Consider the following 21,133-nt stretch of genomic DNA (forward strand, 5'->3'; position numbering starts at 1 on the left):
TATACCAAAATCATGTAGATAGAAACAGCTAACAGCACTACTGCCAAGTGGAAAAATATGTAAACTGGATTTTAGGGTGAACTATCCCTTTGATATCATCAGCCATAAAAACACAAACTAAACAAAGACAATGCTTAAGTACATGACTTTTCTCCTTACTAGCCTCTTTACTAGTTCAGCAGACTTTAAAGTGTTTTAAAGTAATCAACTTTCCAGCTCTGTTTGTGTAGAAGAAGTCAGGCTCAGTCAGAGTGAGGACAGAGACCTGGGCTGTAGAAAGCAGTAGCATGACATATTTGCCATATGGGTAGGTCGAGGGAAAGTAGAGCAGCGTTTCCCTCCGGAGGAAAACACATAAGCACATCTCGATTCATGCACATGTGCACATGTACGATATACTGGACAGAAATGCAAAACATTCACAGGGTAAAACATGAACGCTTGCTTAGGACAGCTCAACATATGGTGTATAAGGAGAAATAAGCCCCGGGCTCCTTGCACTATTATGGTGTCACTTGCACCTGACTTACAAGAACTTCAGCAGCAAGAGGGATCATAAAATGTGTAAAAGGAGGCTGTGTGAGTTTCTGGCAGGTCGTATGTCTGCAGAATGAGAAAGAGAAAAAGGTCCACAGACAGAAAGAAAGTAGATTTGATAGTAAACATACCTCCGTCCCCAACTCTCTCCTCCCTGCCCCACCCCCGTTTTCCCAAGTAGCTGATTTCATCCTCGCAAAGCCACTCTCATTCTAATCTGCCCTGATCCGTCTGCACTGGCAAAGACTCAGATATCAAACTCACACACATTAGAAAAAACAAACAAACTATGACATCTTAACAAAAGGTGCCAGTTTATCTGCTGTTTTATTTAAAAAAAACAAAAACAAGAACAATGCACCTTTCATGGAGAGTTCAACTTGAACTGCCATCAACTAGAAATTCAACCCAACAACATCTGGCGTACTTCCTGGCAGAGGCAGAGTTGGCAGACTGATAACTAGATTTCATAAAGTGGGTATGTAGTAGCTTGTAGTTATATAATACCTAAATCTCTAAGCCTCAGTTTGGAATAGCCACTGAGTACAGCAGCATAAAAAAAATCAATGAAAACACACTGTAATAGCCTCTGCATAATCTGTTAAACCACAAAATCATATCAATAGTGATGCAAAATGTTACATTGCTTTCAGATGTTTTGCAAATGCCACAGAATACAGAGTAAAAACACACATGACAGAGCACTTCAAGAGAAGAGGAGCACACTCACTCTACAGGAGCACACCTCACTTACCCATGAGACATTTTTATTCTTGGTTTGTTTGATCATGGCAATGAGAGGAAGGCCAGTAATGTGGCGAGAGGAGCCCCCTCCTCAGCAGATTTTAGCCCCGCAGCCTGTTGCGTGGGGAGGTCTGTGCGGGATCAGGGGTGATGGCCGGGGGCACGTCGCGCTCAGCCATTGGTCATCATGTGCCCTGCAAACCCGCGAGCCCGAAACGCTTGCTCTGACTGAATCCAGCATCTGTCAGGGGATCAGAGCACGCCACGCGCAGAGTTTTCAAGTTTTTTTTTTCAGGCTACGTTACAAAACTAGAAAAGTCCAGAAATATCCAGCAAAACTCAAAAGTGTTTTCCTCCTCACAGCACACAGTGACCTGATGGACTGATTATGTATTTGAGCAGAGTATGAATATGAAACATCCCAGCAGGTTTAACCCCGCCCTGCTGAGCCACAGCATGCGCCCAATCAGATCTTTGTGGCCAGCTCCCCAGGGTGAGCTTATAGAAGTATTAGGATGAACATACTGAGTCTTTGGAGGAGAGCCCTGACTGGCAGGTCACTGGCATGTACAGATATCAGGCAGTAAATAAGCGGGAGCACCGGAGCAAAACTTAAAGTGACTGACCTCATCTTCATCTGCTGTAGGTACCTCTCCTTTTATTATCGTGCTTTTATTTGTTTCATCCCTGCTCTTTGCCACCTACCAAGAGCCAGTCTCCTTCCTTGCTCTCTAGCATCCTCCATCTCTCCCTCAATCTCTGGAGTACATCTTCTCACCCAGCTGGCACCTGTTGTCATGGTACCACTTTGCTAAGAGATAAATAGCACGACAGACAGTAAGAAAATGCTCGGTGACTCTCCATTTAATCTCTTAAGTAAGTGGCTCCACTGCTCTCTGATCAAGCCTCTAAATGCTGACTTTTGTAGCTTCCTCTGCAAAATCTCACCAACATCTCCTCTCCACACTTCTTGCAGTCTGTTTGTTCAAGTTGATCCGGACTACTCATAAAAGATCAGTGAAGAGTTCTGAGGCTGTAAGTGCTGATTTGAGTGGCTGCATTTGGGTGAAATTGAGCCACAGAGCAGCGGCGGATCTCTGGATCAGCAGTGGCAGAAAAGTCTACCGACCGCACATAAACAAGCAGAACAACTAGTGTTTGAAAAGGAATTTAAAAAGGTGCCAAAACAGCTTGCAGCTTTTATAAGGGAAGGGTGTTGTGTGAGTCTTTTATTAACAGTCTTCAAAATTTATCTGAGATGTGCTCTTTCTTCAGTTATAGCTTGATGGAAACTTTTATTTTTTTTTTACTTGATTTCTCTGCCATAATCTTTTGTGGCTAAAAAAAAAAACCCTGTTACCTGCGAGAGGTTGTAGCTGAAGGATACTTGGCAAACAAACACGTCTGTAAACTTTCCTTTGATTGACAGAGCAATTAATTGACTAATCATAGCAGCTCTATACATGAACACTTCACGTAATATCTGAGGCCATCTTTTTAAATTTTTACTTCTACTATCTTGTTACTTTAATGTGGAAAATCTTGGCTACCGGTGAGACCAGCTCATTAAAATAATCAATGCAAACCACAAAATTACAAACATATAGTGAAAACTCTTGCTTTACTCGGCTCCTGGTCCATTTTTAACATCTGCCACTCTAATTAACTGTCTCTAGTATCCATATGGGCCAGCAGCCCTCCTCTGGTGCACAAGGTTGTCTGCATCTCTCTCCTGTTAATTGGCCTCAAAGAACATCTGCTCCTGTTTTAAGTGATGCTCAGTTTGGCCTGGGTGCCCTTTCTATCAGAGGTGCCAATTTAATGGGTGTGAGCTGAGCAAACGACTCTGCTAGCACTCTTATGTCAGCACGATGTGCATGATTTCATAATATCTGTGGGCTGTTAGTAGAAGAAAATTACATAAAGTACAGTCATCTCAAGGTATGTTAGAAGCAAACTGAAAAGTAATGATAAGAGATTAAGTGAAGGCAGTGGGGGAAATATATCTGATCCCTGCTGAATTTGTAAAATTGCTCACTTCCAAAGAAATGAACAGTCACTCATTTTTATGGTAGTTTTATTTTAATGCAGAAAGAAAGAATATCCAGAAAAACACATTACATAAGGAGTAAAAGTCATTTTTCTTGGCATTGATTGAAATAAGTATTTGATCCGATACAGTTTAGCCATAAATTTGGCTCCCGCCTATTGACAACCAATCAGTTACAGACTCCTGACCTGAAGTGTCTAAGGCCCACCTGTCCACAGAGTTCGTTTGTTCCATTTCAACCTCTTCACCACCATTAGTGAGACCAAAGAGCTGTCAGAGGACGTCGGGGACTAAATTATAGACAGGGGAGCTTGTTGATTATCTGAAGTCAACTTGGACTACACTGGTAACACACTATGCACTTAAATATATTGCAGTGCCTGCAAAGTCCTCACATTTACAGGTCTCTTTTAAGTTTGGCAATGAACACTAAATTATTTCATATGCATTCATCTCAATTGGTTAGAAAGCAGCAAACAGGCAAAGAAGTTGTGTTTCTGAGACTCTCAGAAACCATATTTCAAAACTTTCCCAGTATAATTTCGACACTTTATCATAATGAGGTTAAGTTTAATACGCACTGATTGTCAGGCTCTTACTGGAGCTATCGGCATGAAATTTGGTACAGGTCTTCCTGCTTTCCTCAGGATTTTCCCCACAGCTTTTTTATGTCGCCTTTTTACAAGCCAGAACCACAGATCTTATAGTCATGCAGTATTTGTCTGCATGCAGTTCTTAAAATAAAACAGTGACTTGAATAAGGCAAGCAGACAAACAAGCCCAGCTTGCAGCTTGATGGCCTCATGCTGGATGCATGCTTTGCTGTCCTTTCCTTGTTGGCTCTGTCTTTCAGTTCTTCCAGGAAACTGATCCGTGGAGCTGAACAGAGGAATCAAACCTGAAAGCAGTGTGCAGCATTTTGCTACATCCTAGTTGATCGATGCCCTACACACAGTGAATAAGCTGCATGAGTTTCCTGATGCAACACACCTGAATGGGCTGAGCTCAGGAGAATATAAAGCAGACCATAACCTGGTTGGCTGACTGACAGCCCCGTTTATTCTTTGATCTTTTATATTCACACTCATTCATCACTGACACTACAAAGGTACTGACCCGTTGACAGATATGCCCTATTGTATTGTTTCTTAATTTCTCTAATTACACATTTGGCGTCATTTAAGACCCTAGTTGGCCTCCCTCTCGTCACATACTTTTGAGCCAGGTTGTGACAGTGATGATTTATTGTAGACATATTAGGAAGATTAATGAGGAATCAGTACATTTTGTAGGATGGGAGAAGCATCTCCTTACCCATGACCTCACTATTTCCAGACCACTGAGAGTTTTAAAACTCAGACTGCCAGCCGTAACTTAAACGGGGTCAATGCGCACTGTGTCACTGACATCAGTGTTTCCGGGCTGGAGCTATACTCTTCATAGGCTTCCACAGATAGTGTATAGATCACACTTTCCAGTCCAGCTGTGACGTAAACACAGTAAAAAAAAAAATCCACCTAAATCCAAGACATTCTTCAGAGCCTCTGTGGCCAATTAACAGCTCAGTTCCTGGACATTTCCATATTCTCTGGATAAGTGAAAAAACGCACAATTGCTGCCAAGGAAACCCTGCTCCAATTTAGTCTGCGCTGGCTCGGCACTCCTATCTGGGCGTCCATCCCGGTGCCTGGAAAACTGGGAATTCCAGGTCACCCTTTTGTTATGGGAGCTCAGCTCACTCACCACAAGAACACACAAACTCAATTGTTTCTGGGAAAAAAATATCTTTGTCTGAGAATATTCCAGTATTTTCTCATTCTCTGTCTGGTTTCTTTAGTCCATCTAACAGCTCAAAGTTTTTACTTACCTGCTACATAGCTACATCTCTTGAATAAGCCAAGACAAAATGTTAAAAACATGGCTACTCCTGAAATTTATGATCCCTGATGTTTCCTCTTTTCCCACCGTGAGGTCCATGTTTGTTTTCTTTTAAATCTCTCAAGGACTATTTTATGAACGGCAGACAAGTCCCAGCAGGATGAATTTTCATTACCATTTTGTTATTTACGTCCAAACATCTGTCTTATGACAGTATAATGTATCACATGACAACCACGTCAGCCATTTGTGTTTTGTGCCCAAATCAAATAATAACATGATGGTACTAATATGGCCATTTAAGTCATTAAGCATCAAAAACCACGCCACATTAGCAGTGTTTCAGTTAACTTGGTACCATGCTAAAGTTAGCAGGTAGCTCACAGCACTGCTGCATAGCCTCAGAGAGCTGTCAATAACAATTAGGTCAGTGTCCACTGTGTATATTTTGTGTCCAGGCACAAAACAGCCTCTATGTCATCTGACATGTGGTCACTTCTTACTATAGCATCAGACAAAGGCACGTTTAAACAGTCTAGTTGTGAGTTGTATCACCCCTCTGCTAGCATACCTTGCCTCCTTATACATTCACATAATCCATCAAATGGTCTTCCAGATGGATGTTGCATCCAGGTCGAAAAACGCACAAGTGTCTTAAACCTGCATTCTTTATAAATTACACCAGGGGGCGACTTGACGGCTTCCTTTCTTCCTCTCTCCGTTACCTCAGCAAAGACTTTTCTGATGACCTTATGTGCTCAGTTGCTAGTTTTAAATCTTGTCAAGTAGAACATGAAGTCCTTTTTGTAAATTATGGTAATTTTAAGATTTCACAAAGGAGGATAATTCAAGACATGCTAACCGGCTAATAACTTGTTAATCCAAAATAATTAGCCAGTAAGTAGGCAGTTTCAGATCAAGCACTTGGTTGTCACATCTGGCGTCAAAACACAGAGGTGGTCATAAAGGCTATGCCCATCTTTTATGTTATCTGTTATACTGTCAGATTATCTGTCCTGATACAGTAGGTAGTTTTGTTTTTTCTCTGTTTTCTCTTTGTTATCCTGATGGCTGGGGAGTGAGTAGATACAAACTAAGATACAGCAAATTCATTGATAACTTTTTTTGGCAGATGAATAATGCATTAATATTCCCACCAAATCCCGATCTCGAAACACACCTGGATGCGCCTCACGATACACTGACTATAGAAAAGAAACTGTGCTACATTGTTTCACATGTACCTTTAAAGAGTTTATCAGCATTTCTACTGCAGGAAAAGAGCTCAGGTTGGTTTCCTCAGATGTCACTAGCTACTGGTGCTGCATCATGCAAGCAAGAAGGCCTAGAAAACAAAAGGTGGAATGGAGTAGGCCCTGCTGTCTTCAATTAACTGAGTTTCCGTGAGGAGTGTCTGAGGCTGGCTATTCATTCTGTCAGACGGAGTCCCATCCGGCCAGGTCTCCGTGCTCCACATTCCATCGAGAGCAGAATTGTGTTCCGCCCCATTTCAGACGTAAAACGGCGGTTTGGTGCTCCATATTGGAAACATGTGAGAGGAGTGTCATAGAAAGAGTGGCGTGTCACGGCAGCTAGGGTCCACTAAAGTTCAGCGCTGCACCGCCCTCTGCCAAAAACTCTACTCATTATATTAATTTCCCCATGCTTACTTTGTGCACAGTCATTAAACACAAACACATGCTGCCAGTGATACTCCACCACAGCGAATGGTTTGTTTTCATGCAAACACCTCACACATGGGGCTTAGATGCTCCGGTGTGGCGTTTCCACAGCTGGTCCTACACTAATCCACTCATCAGTTAAATTAAAGCTTACTCAGTTGTACAGTAAATGTTGATCCAGCCTACTGCAGCGCATGTCACACAAAACCAGTCTGCGTAACCAAACTAGAGCAATGTGCACAGGATCACACTGGCATTTTTTCCTTCTCTATAATATCGGCGATAACGTTGTTGTTGTTCCAGTTCAGAAGCATTTCAAGACAGACAATAATAATCATAATGGGCCCAAATGCCTTGGACCCTTTTCAAAGAGCTCTCTGAATGAGAGAAGGCTGCTTCTGGCTGAATTTAGAGGACACTACTGGTGTATTACTTGCTGCTCAAAGTATCACATAATGAATTATGAACCCATGAGTTCTTTTTTGGAACAACTGGGTGATACTAATTTATTTATGTACTCATGAAGATTTCCTTTAGAGCACTGATACAGGTTTCTCTTTTCTTTTGGACATTTTAAATTAAGCACAAATTTAAAGTAAAAAAATATTTTTAAATATTCTACTGAAACATGTTTTTGTTGTCTCAGTTTAAGTCAAGTCTGTAACATTTAGTGTACTATTATTATATATTTCACCGCCACAATCTTACACCTGCTCTGGCAGCCCGTGTTCACATGAAACTTCAGGTTTACTTTCATGCTAAATTGGGATAAAACAAACAATTATGTAATTGTGTATAATTTTTTTCCAATAAATGTATTACTCATTGTCTAAAAAGTGTAAACCTTGCCTGCCCAACATTTGGAAACCCACATATGAAGTTTACTTTCACATGACACAAAGAAGCAAATCTTCAAAAATGCCATTTTTGATTAACACATGGGTATAGTTGACTGTTGCTGTCTGAAGATTGAATATTTACTCTTGTAAAAAAAAATCAAGGATGACTTCACACTGCCGTTAAGACTTTTATGTGCTTAGATGTCACAGTTTTCGTCATTCTGACTTTTTTTTTTTTGTGCTCAGGACATTTTGTCCCAGAGGCGAACAAGTTACCATCTCAGATCTGTGGATGACTTCATAACTCATTTTAGATAATTATATAAAAAAGTCTACCTCATGAAAACTTTATCTTTGGGCTTTAATGGCGGTGAGGCATTTTCTCTCTGTGCATAAAAGATAGATCTGCATGTACAGTATGTGTTTGAGTGGAAGACTCAAAAGTGAAATGTGGCCATCTAGTGGCAAAATGCAATGCTTGTCTTTTTCTGCAGTACTGGGGAATTGTGGAAGAGGGAAAACATGATTCATTTTTACATTGCTCTATTGACGAACACTGGAGGCTGCAAAAAGCAGAAGACATTCCCTTTCTTTGTGCTGTACATAAAGGAGTGCACAAAAACCCACTGAGGCTGACTGACAAAATTAAGAATGCACAGGACAGTAGAGAAATAAATGCATGTGTCATCAAATTTTCCATCTCGGAGTCATAGCTATTAGAAGAAAAACACCCACATTTTCCTCTCACTGCATTTCATTAAGCTGAACAGCCACAGTAGACTCGTTGTAATGAGCTTCTGATTGCAGACACTAGCACATAAAAGACGCAAGAAATAAACAAGCAAAACCCAATAAAGTCAAACTGTCAACAGAGCATGTGCCTGCATTGTGAACCCACAGCATTCAAAAACATTACCACCTCACAGCTCTCTCTCCAAACCCTGGAATAAATATGGAATAAAACATTTATCATGTCTGGCAGCATGCAGAGTGAAAACAGAGCTCTGCAGAAAACTGTCAGGTCAGTTCAGGCAACTGAAATATTTCAGTTAAATCCTGCAGCACTCAGGATTGTTTCTGGATAGAGATCTACAGCAGCAGACAACAGTGATCAACATCGAGGGAAAAAGCTGGCAGGCATCCACTGACTCTTCAGACTGGTGCTTTCAAGCAGCGCTGACATTTTCAGTAAAGTTGTGCATGCATGGAAACACCTGCCAAATAACCTCTGAATTATTCATCCTGAAACAATTAGTCTTTGCACATATGCTGGCAACTGTAGGCTTCATCGCCTCTCATTCTCTCACTATCACATGTAGTCTATCCTGTGTGATAAATCAGCATCAAAGCCACAAACTCACATATGGAAGCTCTGCTCTCCGGCGATGGCCCAGACCACAGCACGGCATGAAGGGGACCAGGGAGGGGAGGAACTGACGGCCGTCTCACAGACTCCCTGTCAGGCAGCAGCATCTACTCAGCCTCGGTCCATGCCTTCAGACTTGGCCCACAGGGTTGTGGACCACCAAAAGGTGCAAAGCAGATAACGAGGACAGCAGGGATCCTTGATGGAAGAGTTAGCAGAGGGCTGTCGTATCCACACCTGCCCCCTACTTCTGTCCACCCCTCCTCACGTGTGCACCTTATCTGCCCCCTTACTCAGAAACTCTGGAGATTCAAAAGTCCGATTCAAATACTCCTTGCTCTTCTTCCTCCTCTTCTACCCATCTCCAGACTGTTGCAGCAGAGTGTCCATCTGAGTTTACCCCACCCCAAAATCTGTGCACGCTCTGCCAGAGCCTCTGTGCTGCCAAATCCTCTGCAGCGCTGCTGTGCTGTGGCAGAGACGTACAGTTGCAGGCTGGCACACTGGTTCAGCTGCTAGTGGATTTAGACCCACTCATTACCACGCGTAAGTTCCTTCTTGGCACAGGGAGGAGGTGGAGTTCTGAGTGTCCTTTGCTGACCGCTGTCCCTTGCTTCCTAATAGACGACACATCCTCTATATTCCCTGCCCCTCCTTCATTCATCCAGGGTTCAGTCGGCTTTTAAAAGCTTGACACACACACTGTGGCTATCTTGACTTTTTATGCTCCACTCCTTTTCTTTATTTCTTCTTATGCCATGACTCAGTCCTCATTTGCACTGGATTACCCTTCTTACTTTCTCTGTGTGAGGACAGGCACTGAGACAGCTACTGGTTGCTGAAGAGACTGCACTGTGCTTTTAATGTAACAGAAACAGTGTGTGTCTCATGCTGCGAGCGGAGGAACAGCACAACGCTGCCTGTGGTGCAGGGGGAAGTCACTCGCACAGTTCAGTCATGCTGGAGTGCTTTGTGTGACTGCAGAGCTGGTGTGTTTGTTTCTTTCCCCTCCCGTCTCATCTCACACCTCCTCTCCACTATTATCCTTTCCCACTGTGTTCAGGTGATTGAGTCCAGAAGGACATCCGGCCTCACTACTCCATCACAAATGCTGTGTCAGCCATAAATGCACATACCCGCTTCATGCCACAGGACAACTGTGGTAGAGAGGGGTGGGTCACGGGTAATATTCAATTATACAGCATGACTGTGGATGTGCTTTTGCATCTCTACTTGCAAAGCCAGCTGGATACATAGATTTTAACTTTGAACCTTTCCAGCAGTGATTTCAGTTAAATCATCAAAGTAATGTATTTTGAAAATGGTGTAGCAAATATAGTTTTATGAGCACTGACAGCAAAGATTCCCTGAAAATACAGATTTACAACTGGAGCTAATAAAGCCAATAAAAGCAACACTAATTTCAGCCAAAATACATAATTTCATTTTATTTTAAACGGGAAGCCTTTGCTTTTGCATCAGCAGATTATTAAAAAGTGAGGAGCCAAACAGATTCTAAAACAAATGAGCTTTTCTTTCATGCTAACAATAAAGGACAGCACTGAGCACATGTATAAACCGAGCTTAAGCATCCCTCCCCCATTGTCACCTACCTTCAACTTTTTTAGTTTGCTCCACTCTTATATTGTGCAGAGCTGATTCTGATGTTGAAGACATCATCACTTACTCTCAGGCTGAGGTGGGACAGGCTGCAGTTTGTCAGTAGAATAACAACATGATTTCTGCTGTCACAAAGTGCTGCGTCAAGATAAAAACAAACCCAGTTTTCTGTCTCCATGAATCACAAGTGATTTCCCAGGCGCCTACTACTTATGAAAATAAAAATATCAAGCATTAGGTCAAGTATCATAATTTATTCTCCAACACATTGGCTTTAACTGAGGTTTTAAAAGATTTACCTAAAGACAGATGGGGTATTTCAGGGCTAAAATGAGAGCCAGGTCAATTTTTTTGTTTTTTTGCTGAAATTTTATTGATGAGAAATGTAAAAAAGCAAATGCACGTCAACATAACAAGTTTTAATTTTGGGATATTTGAGGGAGAGTTTTAGATCCTAAAGAAAGTGCATGTTAATGCGAGGAATTTTTTAATGAAATAATCGCTTCAACGTCTTCTGTAATACGCTCACAAGCATGGAGAATTAAATGAAAATGTCAGTAATCTCAGATCTGCATGCTTAGTAAGACTTTAATTATCTTGCCTCACTCTGTTTTTTTTAATTCAGCCAATTTTGTGCAGTGTGAACAAACAAAACACATTATAATATAATCAGTGAGCATTCAGTCAACAGGGGCTTTTTCTAAACGGTTCAGTAATCTGTTTTCATGAATATCCTCTCTTTCTTATTTTCTCTTTCCCCTCAAACCCCAACTAGACAGAGCCGATGTCTGGCCCTCTCTGAGCCTAGCTCTGCCAGAGGTTTGCTTCCTGTTTAATGACTTTTTCTTTCCCACGGTCACAAAGTGCTTGCTCACAGGGCGTTATCTGAGGTGGGGATTTTACCCTACAATATACAGCACCTTGAGAGGACCTTTGTGTATTTGTGCCATAATCTATGTCTATTAGTGTTATATTAAAACGTTATTAGAAAGAGTATTTCTCTACACAATAACCCTGCACCCTGGACTGATGCTGTGTGGCCTGTTGTGAAACTTTGTGCTCATCAGTGATAATATACACGTATCTATTCATCTCCTCAAGTCTGACAACATAAACCTGCCGTGATCTTTTATTATCGTTGAAGCCTTTTTAGTTTACTGCCAATATTTCACAGGCTGACATGTGTCTGCAGTGATGGAAAGGCACAATTATAAACACAGAGCTGTGCACCTTACAGTGAGAGGGGAATCATGTCTATCAGTTAGCCTGTCAGAGGCTGTCACCCTTCAATGGTAATAATCGCTCAGCTGTTGATGTCATTGATAATACTGCAGGGAAACAGGTCTCCACATTGAAGTACTCCCAGTTTAATTTGGGTTCATTACAGCCTCTCTGGATGCATCTTCGCAGTCATACCTGAGGTACTTTACCCAAGAATCTGCACCAGTTTCTGCTTTTACATGAGTTAACATGCACACACTGTTAGGTACTAGGAACTCACTGTGATCATGAAAGTAATGTAACAGTGAGAGATGTGTCTATTCTTCCCCCCGGATCTGCATCACTATGCAGAAGACAGTCTCAATCAATCATAGGGGCAGTAAGAGCAAGCTTTCAAGGCATAAGAAGGAGCTAATTAAATGAATCCATCTTATGATTAAAGCACAAAAAAAGAGAATGGACACTTGTGTTTTACACCACAACTTTGAGGATGGATTTTGCACTCTCATGAATTTCAGTCATGTCCTGCAGTCTCCAGTCGTTGAAACATGATGACAGTCTCTTAATTTGCATGATCAGCAAAACTTTTTATCTTTCTCTCTCTCATCCGTGATTCATCTAATAGAGTACCTGCTATTTAGATAGATATTATTTGAGTGGAGGATGAGGATCACTCGTAATAACTGGGCTGTGACCTTGGCCACTAGGTGGTTAATGGATCAGCTCACTGCCAAATTAATTTATCAGCAGGACTGAGGAGTGGGAGGATGCATGGAGGATTCAGGTCAACTGTGAAAGCAGGACATGCTTTGATGTAGTGATAACAATGTGCGCCTTTCTCTTTGTTCCTTCGCTTGTCACTTATTAAAAAAACAACAGACTGAACAATAAATTCCACATTTGTGGCTTCAGTGTCAGTATTATTAGATAAAAATCATACTGTTACATCACTTACAGTTTTGCAACCATATTTGGCTATCCATGTATTTCCACTCAGTTAAATAACCCCAATAACAGTGTTTGTCCACTAGATGGCAGTCTGGCACTGCTGCAACAGCCGACTGAGCAGCAGTAGTGCTTTACGGTTGCTTTTTTTGTTTCCAGATTTTCACTCAAGTACAGTATTTTACTCTGGCCAACATTACTGCAGTCTGAAGCCAGACATTACATACTGTTCTCCAGAAATATTTACTACTGGAAAAATCTTGACATTTGTTGCTTAAAGTTCAGAAAAGGTCTGCAGGGTTAATGCTACAATTGATCTTTGAGATTTCCAATGGCAGTCACTCCATACCACCAGTGCATATGTAACATATCCATGGCATGAAAACAGACAGGCTGTCAGATTTGATCAGAACCATAACGAGCTCTTTGCGTCATTCCTTTTCTCCACTGACTAAAATAATAATAAAGGGAACGATGAGAAGGAAAATGGTTGCAATCACTGAGTGAATGGGAATGGGTTTTTATGTGTTCACCACATGCATTCATGCAGACTTTCATCTGCAAATCCATCTCTACAGACAGAGCAGGTCAAACTGTACCAATATACTGTGGAAAGTTACGGGAGTGGGAGACATCATGGAGAGGTGAAAGAGCCAGAAGGAGGCGGACAACACAGAGGGGAAGTGGGAAGCTTGGTGCAACCATTTACATAAACATAACAAGTGTGGGAAGCAGCAGTAGGTTAATTATGACATAATGCTCTGTGAGTTATGCAAATCACAGTCTCAACTACTAAACACTGAATCTCATTTTTCACTGTATATCATTTCAGCACCTCACCCGGCGCACGCAAATTATCCTCCCCTGAGCAGGTGCTCCTTATATTGAATCTATTCTTCAATTTTTAACTGTCTGCTTTCTCTAATATTGAATTTCTATTGAAAACAGATGACATAAAGACTGAATATCTTATTTTAATTGGCAACTAACAAGAGTGGAGCCAAGAGGTTATATCCAGTAAACATTTTTCTACCACACTCACATTTGAAGCAGGAAGTCAAAAATCCAGAGTTGAAATTTTCAGCTGCTCATGTCAGATTTACCCAGTCAGTATTAGCCCCACCATCCCCAACTTCACAATCCAACATGGCAGCAGTGCTTTTAAACAGTAGTAGAACATAAATTAGCCAAACAGAGAAGACTGAACAAGTCAGCAGAGAAGCACCTTATACCTGCATTCTCTTTAAAGGCCAACAGGGGGCAACAGCTCTGTAAAAACATTTCCTCTCCTATAAGCATATGGGAAAACGGCTCTGAGATTTGACCTCTAAACTCTTTGCTGACTAGTTTATGTGATCAGTCGCTTGTTTTGGGCCATGCTGAATAAAAATTACGTCTATTTTGTACATTTTAAAAATAGAGGATATGCTCATGAGCTAACAGCTTGAGTTTGATCAGTTGATAGCCAAGGAGAATACGATATCGCCACAATGACGATGGTGAAAACACTTCAAAATGGGTCTTTGCAAACCAGTGGGTGATTTCACAGTGTAGATTAAAGTGTAAAGTGTAAATATCCTATGAACTTTATCAACAATTAAAACATTTTTAATATGTATGAGTCCTTGCGTTGTACTGCTAGATAGATGGCAGTGATTTACCACACTGAGAGGAAAAATAATGCAATGTAAATTTCTGTGCTACCTTGGTGTAAATTTGTGGTGTCAGCCTATAAAAATGATGTAGCTCAGACAGTGGCAAGAAAGCTTTGTGTGTTGCACTTGCAGGTTTGTTCTTCATTATGATGGACACAGGTGGGTTGGCAGTTCAGACCTCATTGCCTTAAAAGTTCTACATTTATGACTGTATTCTTGAAAACGATGTGCCTATCAGCATGATGTAAGGCAGATTTGTCATCGGATTACACTCCAGTCAACTCAGTGGAGTCAATAAAGTCAAAGGAATTCAAAGAAACCTATATCTATAATCATTTCATATCTTTACCCAAGAGGCAAAGGGCAGACTGACACCCTGAGTTGAAACTCATCTGACAGTTTTCCTGGCTTGTTTGAAAAAGAGTAATGTTTTTGTAAAACCTGAAATAACCTGCGAGAAGTATCCTCGCAAGATCTGTGTCTTTTTGTTTTATTCACTAACTGGGCCAAGCTTTTATAGACTCACTTTTAAGCCATCCCTCTGCTAGTATTTAATCCTGTTGTTTGTTCTGCATTTTGTTTCTCACCCTCTCTAAAGTACTTTGTTAACTCTGTTTTTAGAGAAGTGCTATATAAAGAAAGTTTATTATTATTCAGGGTCACAGAGGACTGGCTGATTTCCCAGGATGCATTAAGCAAAAGCAGACACTCTAAACACAGTGCCAGTTTACAAATGGACGATCACTCACAGTGGACACTTACGCCAGTTGTAAGTTTAGAAATGACTACATTCAATTCTCTATTATCAAGAGGCTCGCAAATTCATGATGTCGAAGCTGGCTGTTTATTATACCTGCTTAGTCATTCACAAACACACAATCAGTCAGCTTAGCACATAAGCCCAGAAGTCCCTGGATTCATATTCATCCATGTAAAACTCCCAGACTCCAGCGCCGGTGAAGTCTTGGCTAGTTGTCTGACAACTTCTCAGAGAGAAAAAAATTGTCATACACATGACCTTTCTCTAAAATATTTTTTTACAGATTTTACATGTTGTGTTGTTATTTATACTTTTGCTAATCTAAGTTTACCAGCTACTATTTCCACTCAGTTACATCTACCTTTTCTTTGAGTCTCACCACATATATTTTCTAAAAATAAGGAGCTGATCCCTAAAATAACTCCGAGGTGGACAAACATGTATCAGCTTTCATCAACTTGATGCTGAACCATCTGTTTTTCTATCTCGGGCTGACGTAAATGTCTGCGCAGTTAAAGGAACTCTATGCAGGGCGCCCAAGTGCACTGTATGATCCTGATCTCAACACTATTTATTCGAAGTTTTGACCCCTCGACATGTGCAGAAAAAGATGGGACAAAGCAAACAAAACAATCTGCACTCAGTGACGCACGTTTGCTTACACAGCAGCCCACCTTCACATGAATAAAAATAAACCGTCTACCTGATGGTGGTAAAGTTTGCTAACAAATCTATGACAGTTCTGCCCTTCTTCCTTCTCAATGGAGAGCTGAGCTCCACAAACACCGACCTCGCTACTCCCACGGCTGAGCGGTCTGGTCTTGCCTGAGCCTCCATCCTTCCCAGCCTCCTCCACACTTCCCCCTCCCAGGCATCAGACCATGACCGCAGAGAATGTCTCTCATCCTTTCTCTACTCAAACTACTCCCCATCTGCCCTCTGCCCTCTCTATCTGTAAGAGCATGAGTAATTCTGTCATTTAGGAGTGTTTGCATGGAGTTACTGCGAGACTGTATTGATGCTCGGAGCTGCGTTGGCTTGATCACACCGTGACCCTGGTGAGATGTTCTTAAGACGCCCACATGTATAAAAGGATTATGAAGCACAAAAACAACAGGTTAAACAGGAGGGTGAGAGGCAGAAAATATACAAGAGATCATGTAATTTATTGAGGAGACAGTCACTTATTTGACACCCCTACATGCTTTTATACATTCATTACAGCAACAGTTACTCTACAAGTTCCACCTCAAAAACCTGATATAATAAAAATGATTAGATCTGCTATGTTTTTGAATAGAACTGACAACTAGATTATCAGGTAAACCAGTTAAGGGAGATCTTTATACTCTTAGTTCTGTGCTCTAACATGTGCGGGCAAATCATGTCTGAGGCTTATTCAGTAAAGGACAGAGTAATTTTATTTTAAATATAGGATGGTTCAGCACCTCAGACGGGCACTGGGTTGTTATGTTTCCCGCCAAGAGATGGTTTCCAAATCCTAAATCCAGTTGTGCATGTTTAAATAATAACAGTGAAGACAACATCAAATGACAGGCTGATTAAAAGGCACTGAGATCATGAGTGTGAGTGGTGGTGTGAGTATAGCTACTTAGAGAGTACACTCTCATACAGCTGTAAGTATGACTGAGCATGAGGCAAAGAGAAATAAGGTCAGAACATAATGCTGTCATGAAAACATAACTGAATAACAGTATTTACACTGTTATCTAAACAGAGGTGAAGTTACTGGAAGGTCTGCTATTTCTGGGGGCCTCTTGCAGCAAATATCTCAAAGAAGATATTTTTGCTCTGCATGAAAGAGACTGTCTGACTCCCAAAAAGCATAATTCCTCTGCTCCACACTGTCTCTTTTCTGTCTCTCACTCAAATGCCCTCTCATTTCCCTAACATGACGATGCAGACTGACAGTCGTTCGCAGCACAGCTAACCGATGACTCTGACTGAAGGGGAACTCCTCATTTGGGGGAGAAGACTGTGGGAATGGACATTAGCTCCCAAGGGTGGTGGAAGAAAAAAAAAAATCAGGGAATTTCTCCCTGAGCAGCTTCGGTTGAGCTGCAGCGCCTCATTGAGAACTTCTCTGTGGCTGTGAGATGAAGTAGACAGCAGCCTAGGAGGTGCAATTTTGATCTGACCTCCTCCAGCTTCCCGTCGCTCTGCTGCTGCCGTGCCAAAGACGAGGCGATCTGTGCCTCCTCCAAAAAAGGCAGAAACATTTAAGCAGGAGTGTTCATCCTTAACTCAGCCCATACTGTCCCTTTGCAGGTCTGCTCAACAAAGACCAGACTCGCTGAGTGTGTACCTCACAGGGTCTGCTTTATAACAGGCCACAGTGTCGCTGTGCACTCAGTGCACAGAAGATGCATATCAGATGAGAGGCTTCCATTTAACATACTGTACCCAGCAGTGTTTACAGAGGGCTTTCATCGCAATGCACATCTTATTGCTGATGGATGATGATGACTGAGCCTGAGCTCTTACACCAGTTTGCATTTACTGTCAGGCATTTATACAAACACACAAGTGTTAGATTCCAACGGGAAGTAACTGCAGCCAGGAACTTGAATTATACTTCATGGTACTCTTTTATCGTGGTCAGCTACATCTTTGTTGTACCTTTTCAAAGACAAAACTATTTTGGTTTTAGGCTTTAACAGATAGTTTAGAGATGACAAAAATAACACACCGATAGGCGAGATCAGCAAAAATTCAAATCACCACCCTTACCTGGCGAACAAGGCTGTTGGTTGTTGTGTCGGACGAGGTGCTTCCATCTGAGCCTTTAAAGCGACCTTTTCTCCGAGCTCCTTTGCTTTGAGACTTGAGACAACAAAAAAAGACAGGATAAAACTGTTTATGAGGAATCTTAAAATCTTAAAAGAATATACACAAGACCATGCAAACTAATACATTTTCCCCATAACAGATTTTAAGTTCATGTGCAAAAATGCATTCAGCAGAAAATAATATGAGACTCATAATAAGTCATTAATGTTTAGCAACAAATGCAGCAACTGTAGTTAGATCAATTTCATTATCATATGTTTTATATATGTTTTCTCTATGAAAACTCCAAGTACAGGGTGAGATCTCAAAAAAGGTTGTTTCTGACAAAGATTATCTGTGATTATGAAAGCCAATAGAGCAATTTTAAGTTATCTGAGTGACCAGTTCTGCTTCCAACATTACAGCCTCCGTCTTCACTGATGAATTTCACTGCATAGTTGAGTGGAGTTGGTGAGTCATTTCCAGCATAAAATAATTTTTTATACCAAAGCATTCAGTCAGTATTATAGCCAGTATCAGCCAAGCACTGACTTCCACTGTTTCTTACTTATTACAGATTTGAGTGTTTTCACTTAAGGTGTAACGTTATGACGTGTTTCAGGACGTTAAGTAATCATGTAGGTAGACAGCTTATTTTTCAAAAGTGGCATCCTGGAAAAGTAATGCACGAAATGCAAGAAATTCATTCCAAATCTGCTTTTTTTGTCCCCCTCAGTCGAGACCCCTGGACAAATACCCCAGGACCAAACAGAGATATCACTATACGTGTTAAATAAACTCACTTTACTCCACAGAGCAATTATATAATTATATATGATTTATTATCATTTTTTCATTATTTTACCTGCAGAAATACACAAAACCCGTTTAAACATGTTTTAGACATTACAATGTTTTTTCTTTGAGACTTTACACTAGCTTTAAACTTAAATGCCGCTTACCTGCCACTAAAACAGCCAAAACACCCATACATGCTAAAGCACCTATTACTTAGTTACTTTCGTTTACACAGCAGTACTTTGAACAGAGTTCTTTTTGCATTACACTCGTAAATATGTAATTTCTACCACTGGCTTTACAATTGAAATACTTCCGGGAATATGAGTTAATTTGACGAGCGGCCTGGCTAGCTTACTTCAAAACGTCGTGATATTAAACTAATACGACATGTCAAACTATTTTCAGTCCCTGAACGTGAATATCCAAATATCAAACCTGACCCACAAATAAGTAAAAACAAACAAACAAACCAAAACAAAAAACAAATCAACAAAAAATAAAGATTCGCCCTCGCGACTTACGAACCTCAATCAAAACTTTAATGAGGCCACCTGCGCTCATCAGCACGCGCAAAGGAAGCGGACAGGTTGAGAGCAGGTGAGCTGTTTGACGTCTCTCAGCGTGCAGTGCCAAGGTTTAAAGTGTCAGTTTAACAGGAACTGTCAGCTTTAATTAAAATGAATTAACTCACTTGTAACATGGGATGTTCCAGAGCGTCCATGTGTTTGTCCGGAGGTGTTTCTGCTCTGTTGGTTGGGCTAATGTTGACGACCATCACACCATTTGAAAAACGCGGATATTCGGTAAAACCTCTCGGGTTGTACAGATGCTCCAGCTGTGCCCGAGACAAAAGCGCATTTTTACATAGTAGTGTTGAAGAGTTTAATGCTGCTCTTCAAGTTTGAGTCGAGTTAAAGGAGGAGCTTGTGCGAAAAATGGCTGTAGTTTTTCGCGAGTTCAAGATGATGGTGATGATGTGAGTCGTCGGATATTATAGCCTTCAGCATCACAAAGCCCCCTCATCAGTTCGCTCCTTCCTACACTAGCTGAGAGAGCGCTCCTGCTCCGTGAGCCCTCATCCAACGCCAACACCTCTCTGCCTCCTCACAGCGCAAAGGGATGAAAATGAATAGAAGCATCCAAACAGATAGTCGGCATGAACACGACTGAAAAGCGTCAATTCAGAGTAACTTTGATGATCAGAACTGAACAAGTGAGAGAAATCAGTCATAGCTACTGGGAGGTGTTTAAATCAACAAAACGATGCTGTTATTGTAATATAAACCTGATGTGGCCGCTCACAGGTGTTGGCACCAAAGTAGAGGTGCCACAGGGTGGTGGAGGTGGTGGTGGGGACAAAGAGAGGGAAGCCAGAGGAAATAAGACTATTTTATCAGAAATGAATACAAAAACAAAAACAAAAGAACATGCATGTAGCCCAAATACAGATAGTAAAATATGATAAATGTCTCAGCACAAGTAGTTAAAGTAAAATTACTCATGTCTAATGGCTCACTTCAGAATCATATACATGATAGATACTTCAATGATCTTTAATTTATTTAATAAATTATTGTATTGCAGCAGCACGATAAAGAGTAAAAACAGTGCAGTCTAAAAGAAATAAACCACACTGTTAAAGTAAAAGTGCCACAGGTGCATAGTGAGGGTCTTATACTGTGACAGTGCAAAGTTTTAACAGGAATTTTAACAGTGATAAAAAACAAAACAAAGAAAATAAAAATTTGGTTAATTTAAAGAAGAGTAAAAAAAAATTTTGGATCACAAAGACTGATATGTTATTATGTGCATTACTTGATTGTTGCAGCTGTAGTTAGATTAAAATTGCTTTTTTAGAGCTAGTTCCCCTTTATCCAAATAATAAGCATGGAACCAGATGTAATGAGGAGAGGCAGATGTGACTGAAACCGAGGGCTCAAAGGCTACCAAGCTGAGATTAAGTAGTCATTAGCCAGTGAGCCTGTAGCTTCATACCACAAACAGTCTTGCATTCTGAAGTACAACGAAGATTTTTACTTTTTTTCAGTTCAATATGATCCAAAATGAGTGACTGAGACCATAAACTCATGAGGAAAGTGTTCCACAGGTCAAGAGCCGTTTTCCCACAAACCTATACTAAAGGACTGGATGTTTTTTTTGCAATCACAACTATCGCCATCTGGTGGCCTTCACATAGAATGCAGGTTTAAGGCACTTTGCGTTGGCTTCTTTTTTTCTGACCAAA

General features: G+C 41.0%; 1 protein-coding gene across 6 annotated transcripts in view; it reads right to left on the reverse strand.

The window, feature by feature from the left end:
* cacnb2a (calcium channel, voltage-dependent, beta 2a) overlaps positions 1-20,036 on the reverse strand; it is a 68,138-nt gene extending 48,102 nt beyond the window's left edge. For 3 of the 6 annotated variants that reach the window (XM_005738802.1, XM_005738799.1, XM_013912356.1), the window contains exons 1-2: positions 19,580-20,036; positions 18,049-18,141 (exon numbers count right to left, since the gene is read on the reverse strand). In XM_005738802.1, the coding sequence (XP_005738859.1) occupies positions 18,049-18,141; positions 19,580-19,663 (177 nt within the window). In that variant the 5' untranslated portion in view covers positions 19,664-20,036. Of the gene's footprint in view, positions 1-1,291; positions 1,523-9,091; positions 9,623-18,048; positions 18,142-19,413; positions 19,468-19,579 lie in introns of those variants that run through there. The other 3 variants (XM_005738800.1, XM_005738803.2, XM_005738804.2) reach the window with 3 other exon arrangements.
* Positions 20,037-21,133: the final 1,097 nt, after the last annotated feature.

This window comes from Pundamilia nyererei, unplaced genomic scaffold (genome assembly GCF_000239375.1).
Source record: "Pundamilia nyererei isolate P.nyererei 1_Seehausen unplaced genomic scaffold, PunNye1.0 scaffold00087, whole genome shotgun sequence".
Classification (NCBI taxonomy): domain Eukaryota; kingdom Metazoa; phylum Chordata; class Actinopteri; order Cichliformes; family Cichlidae; genus Pundamilia; species Pundamilia nyererei.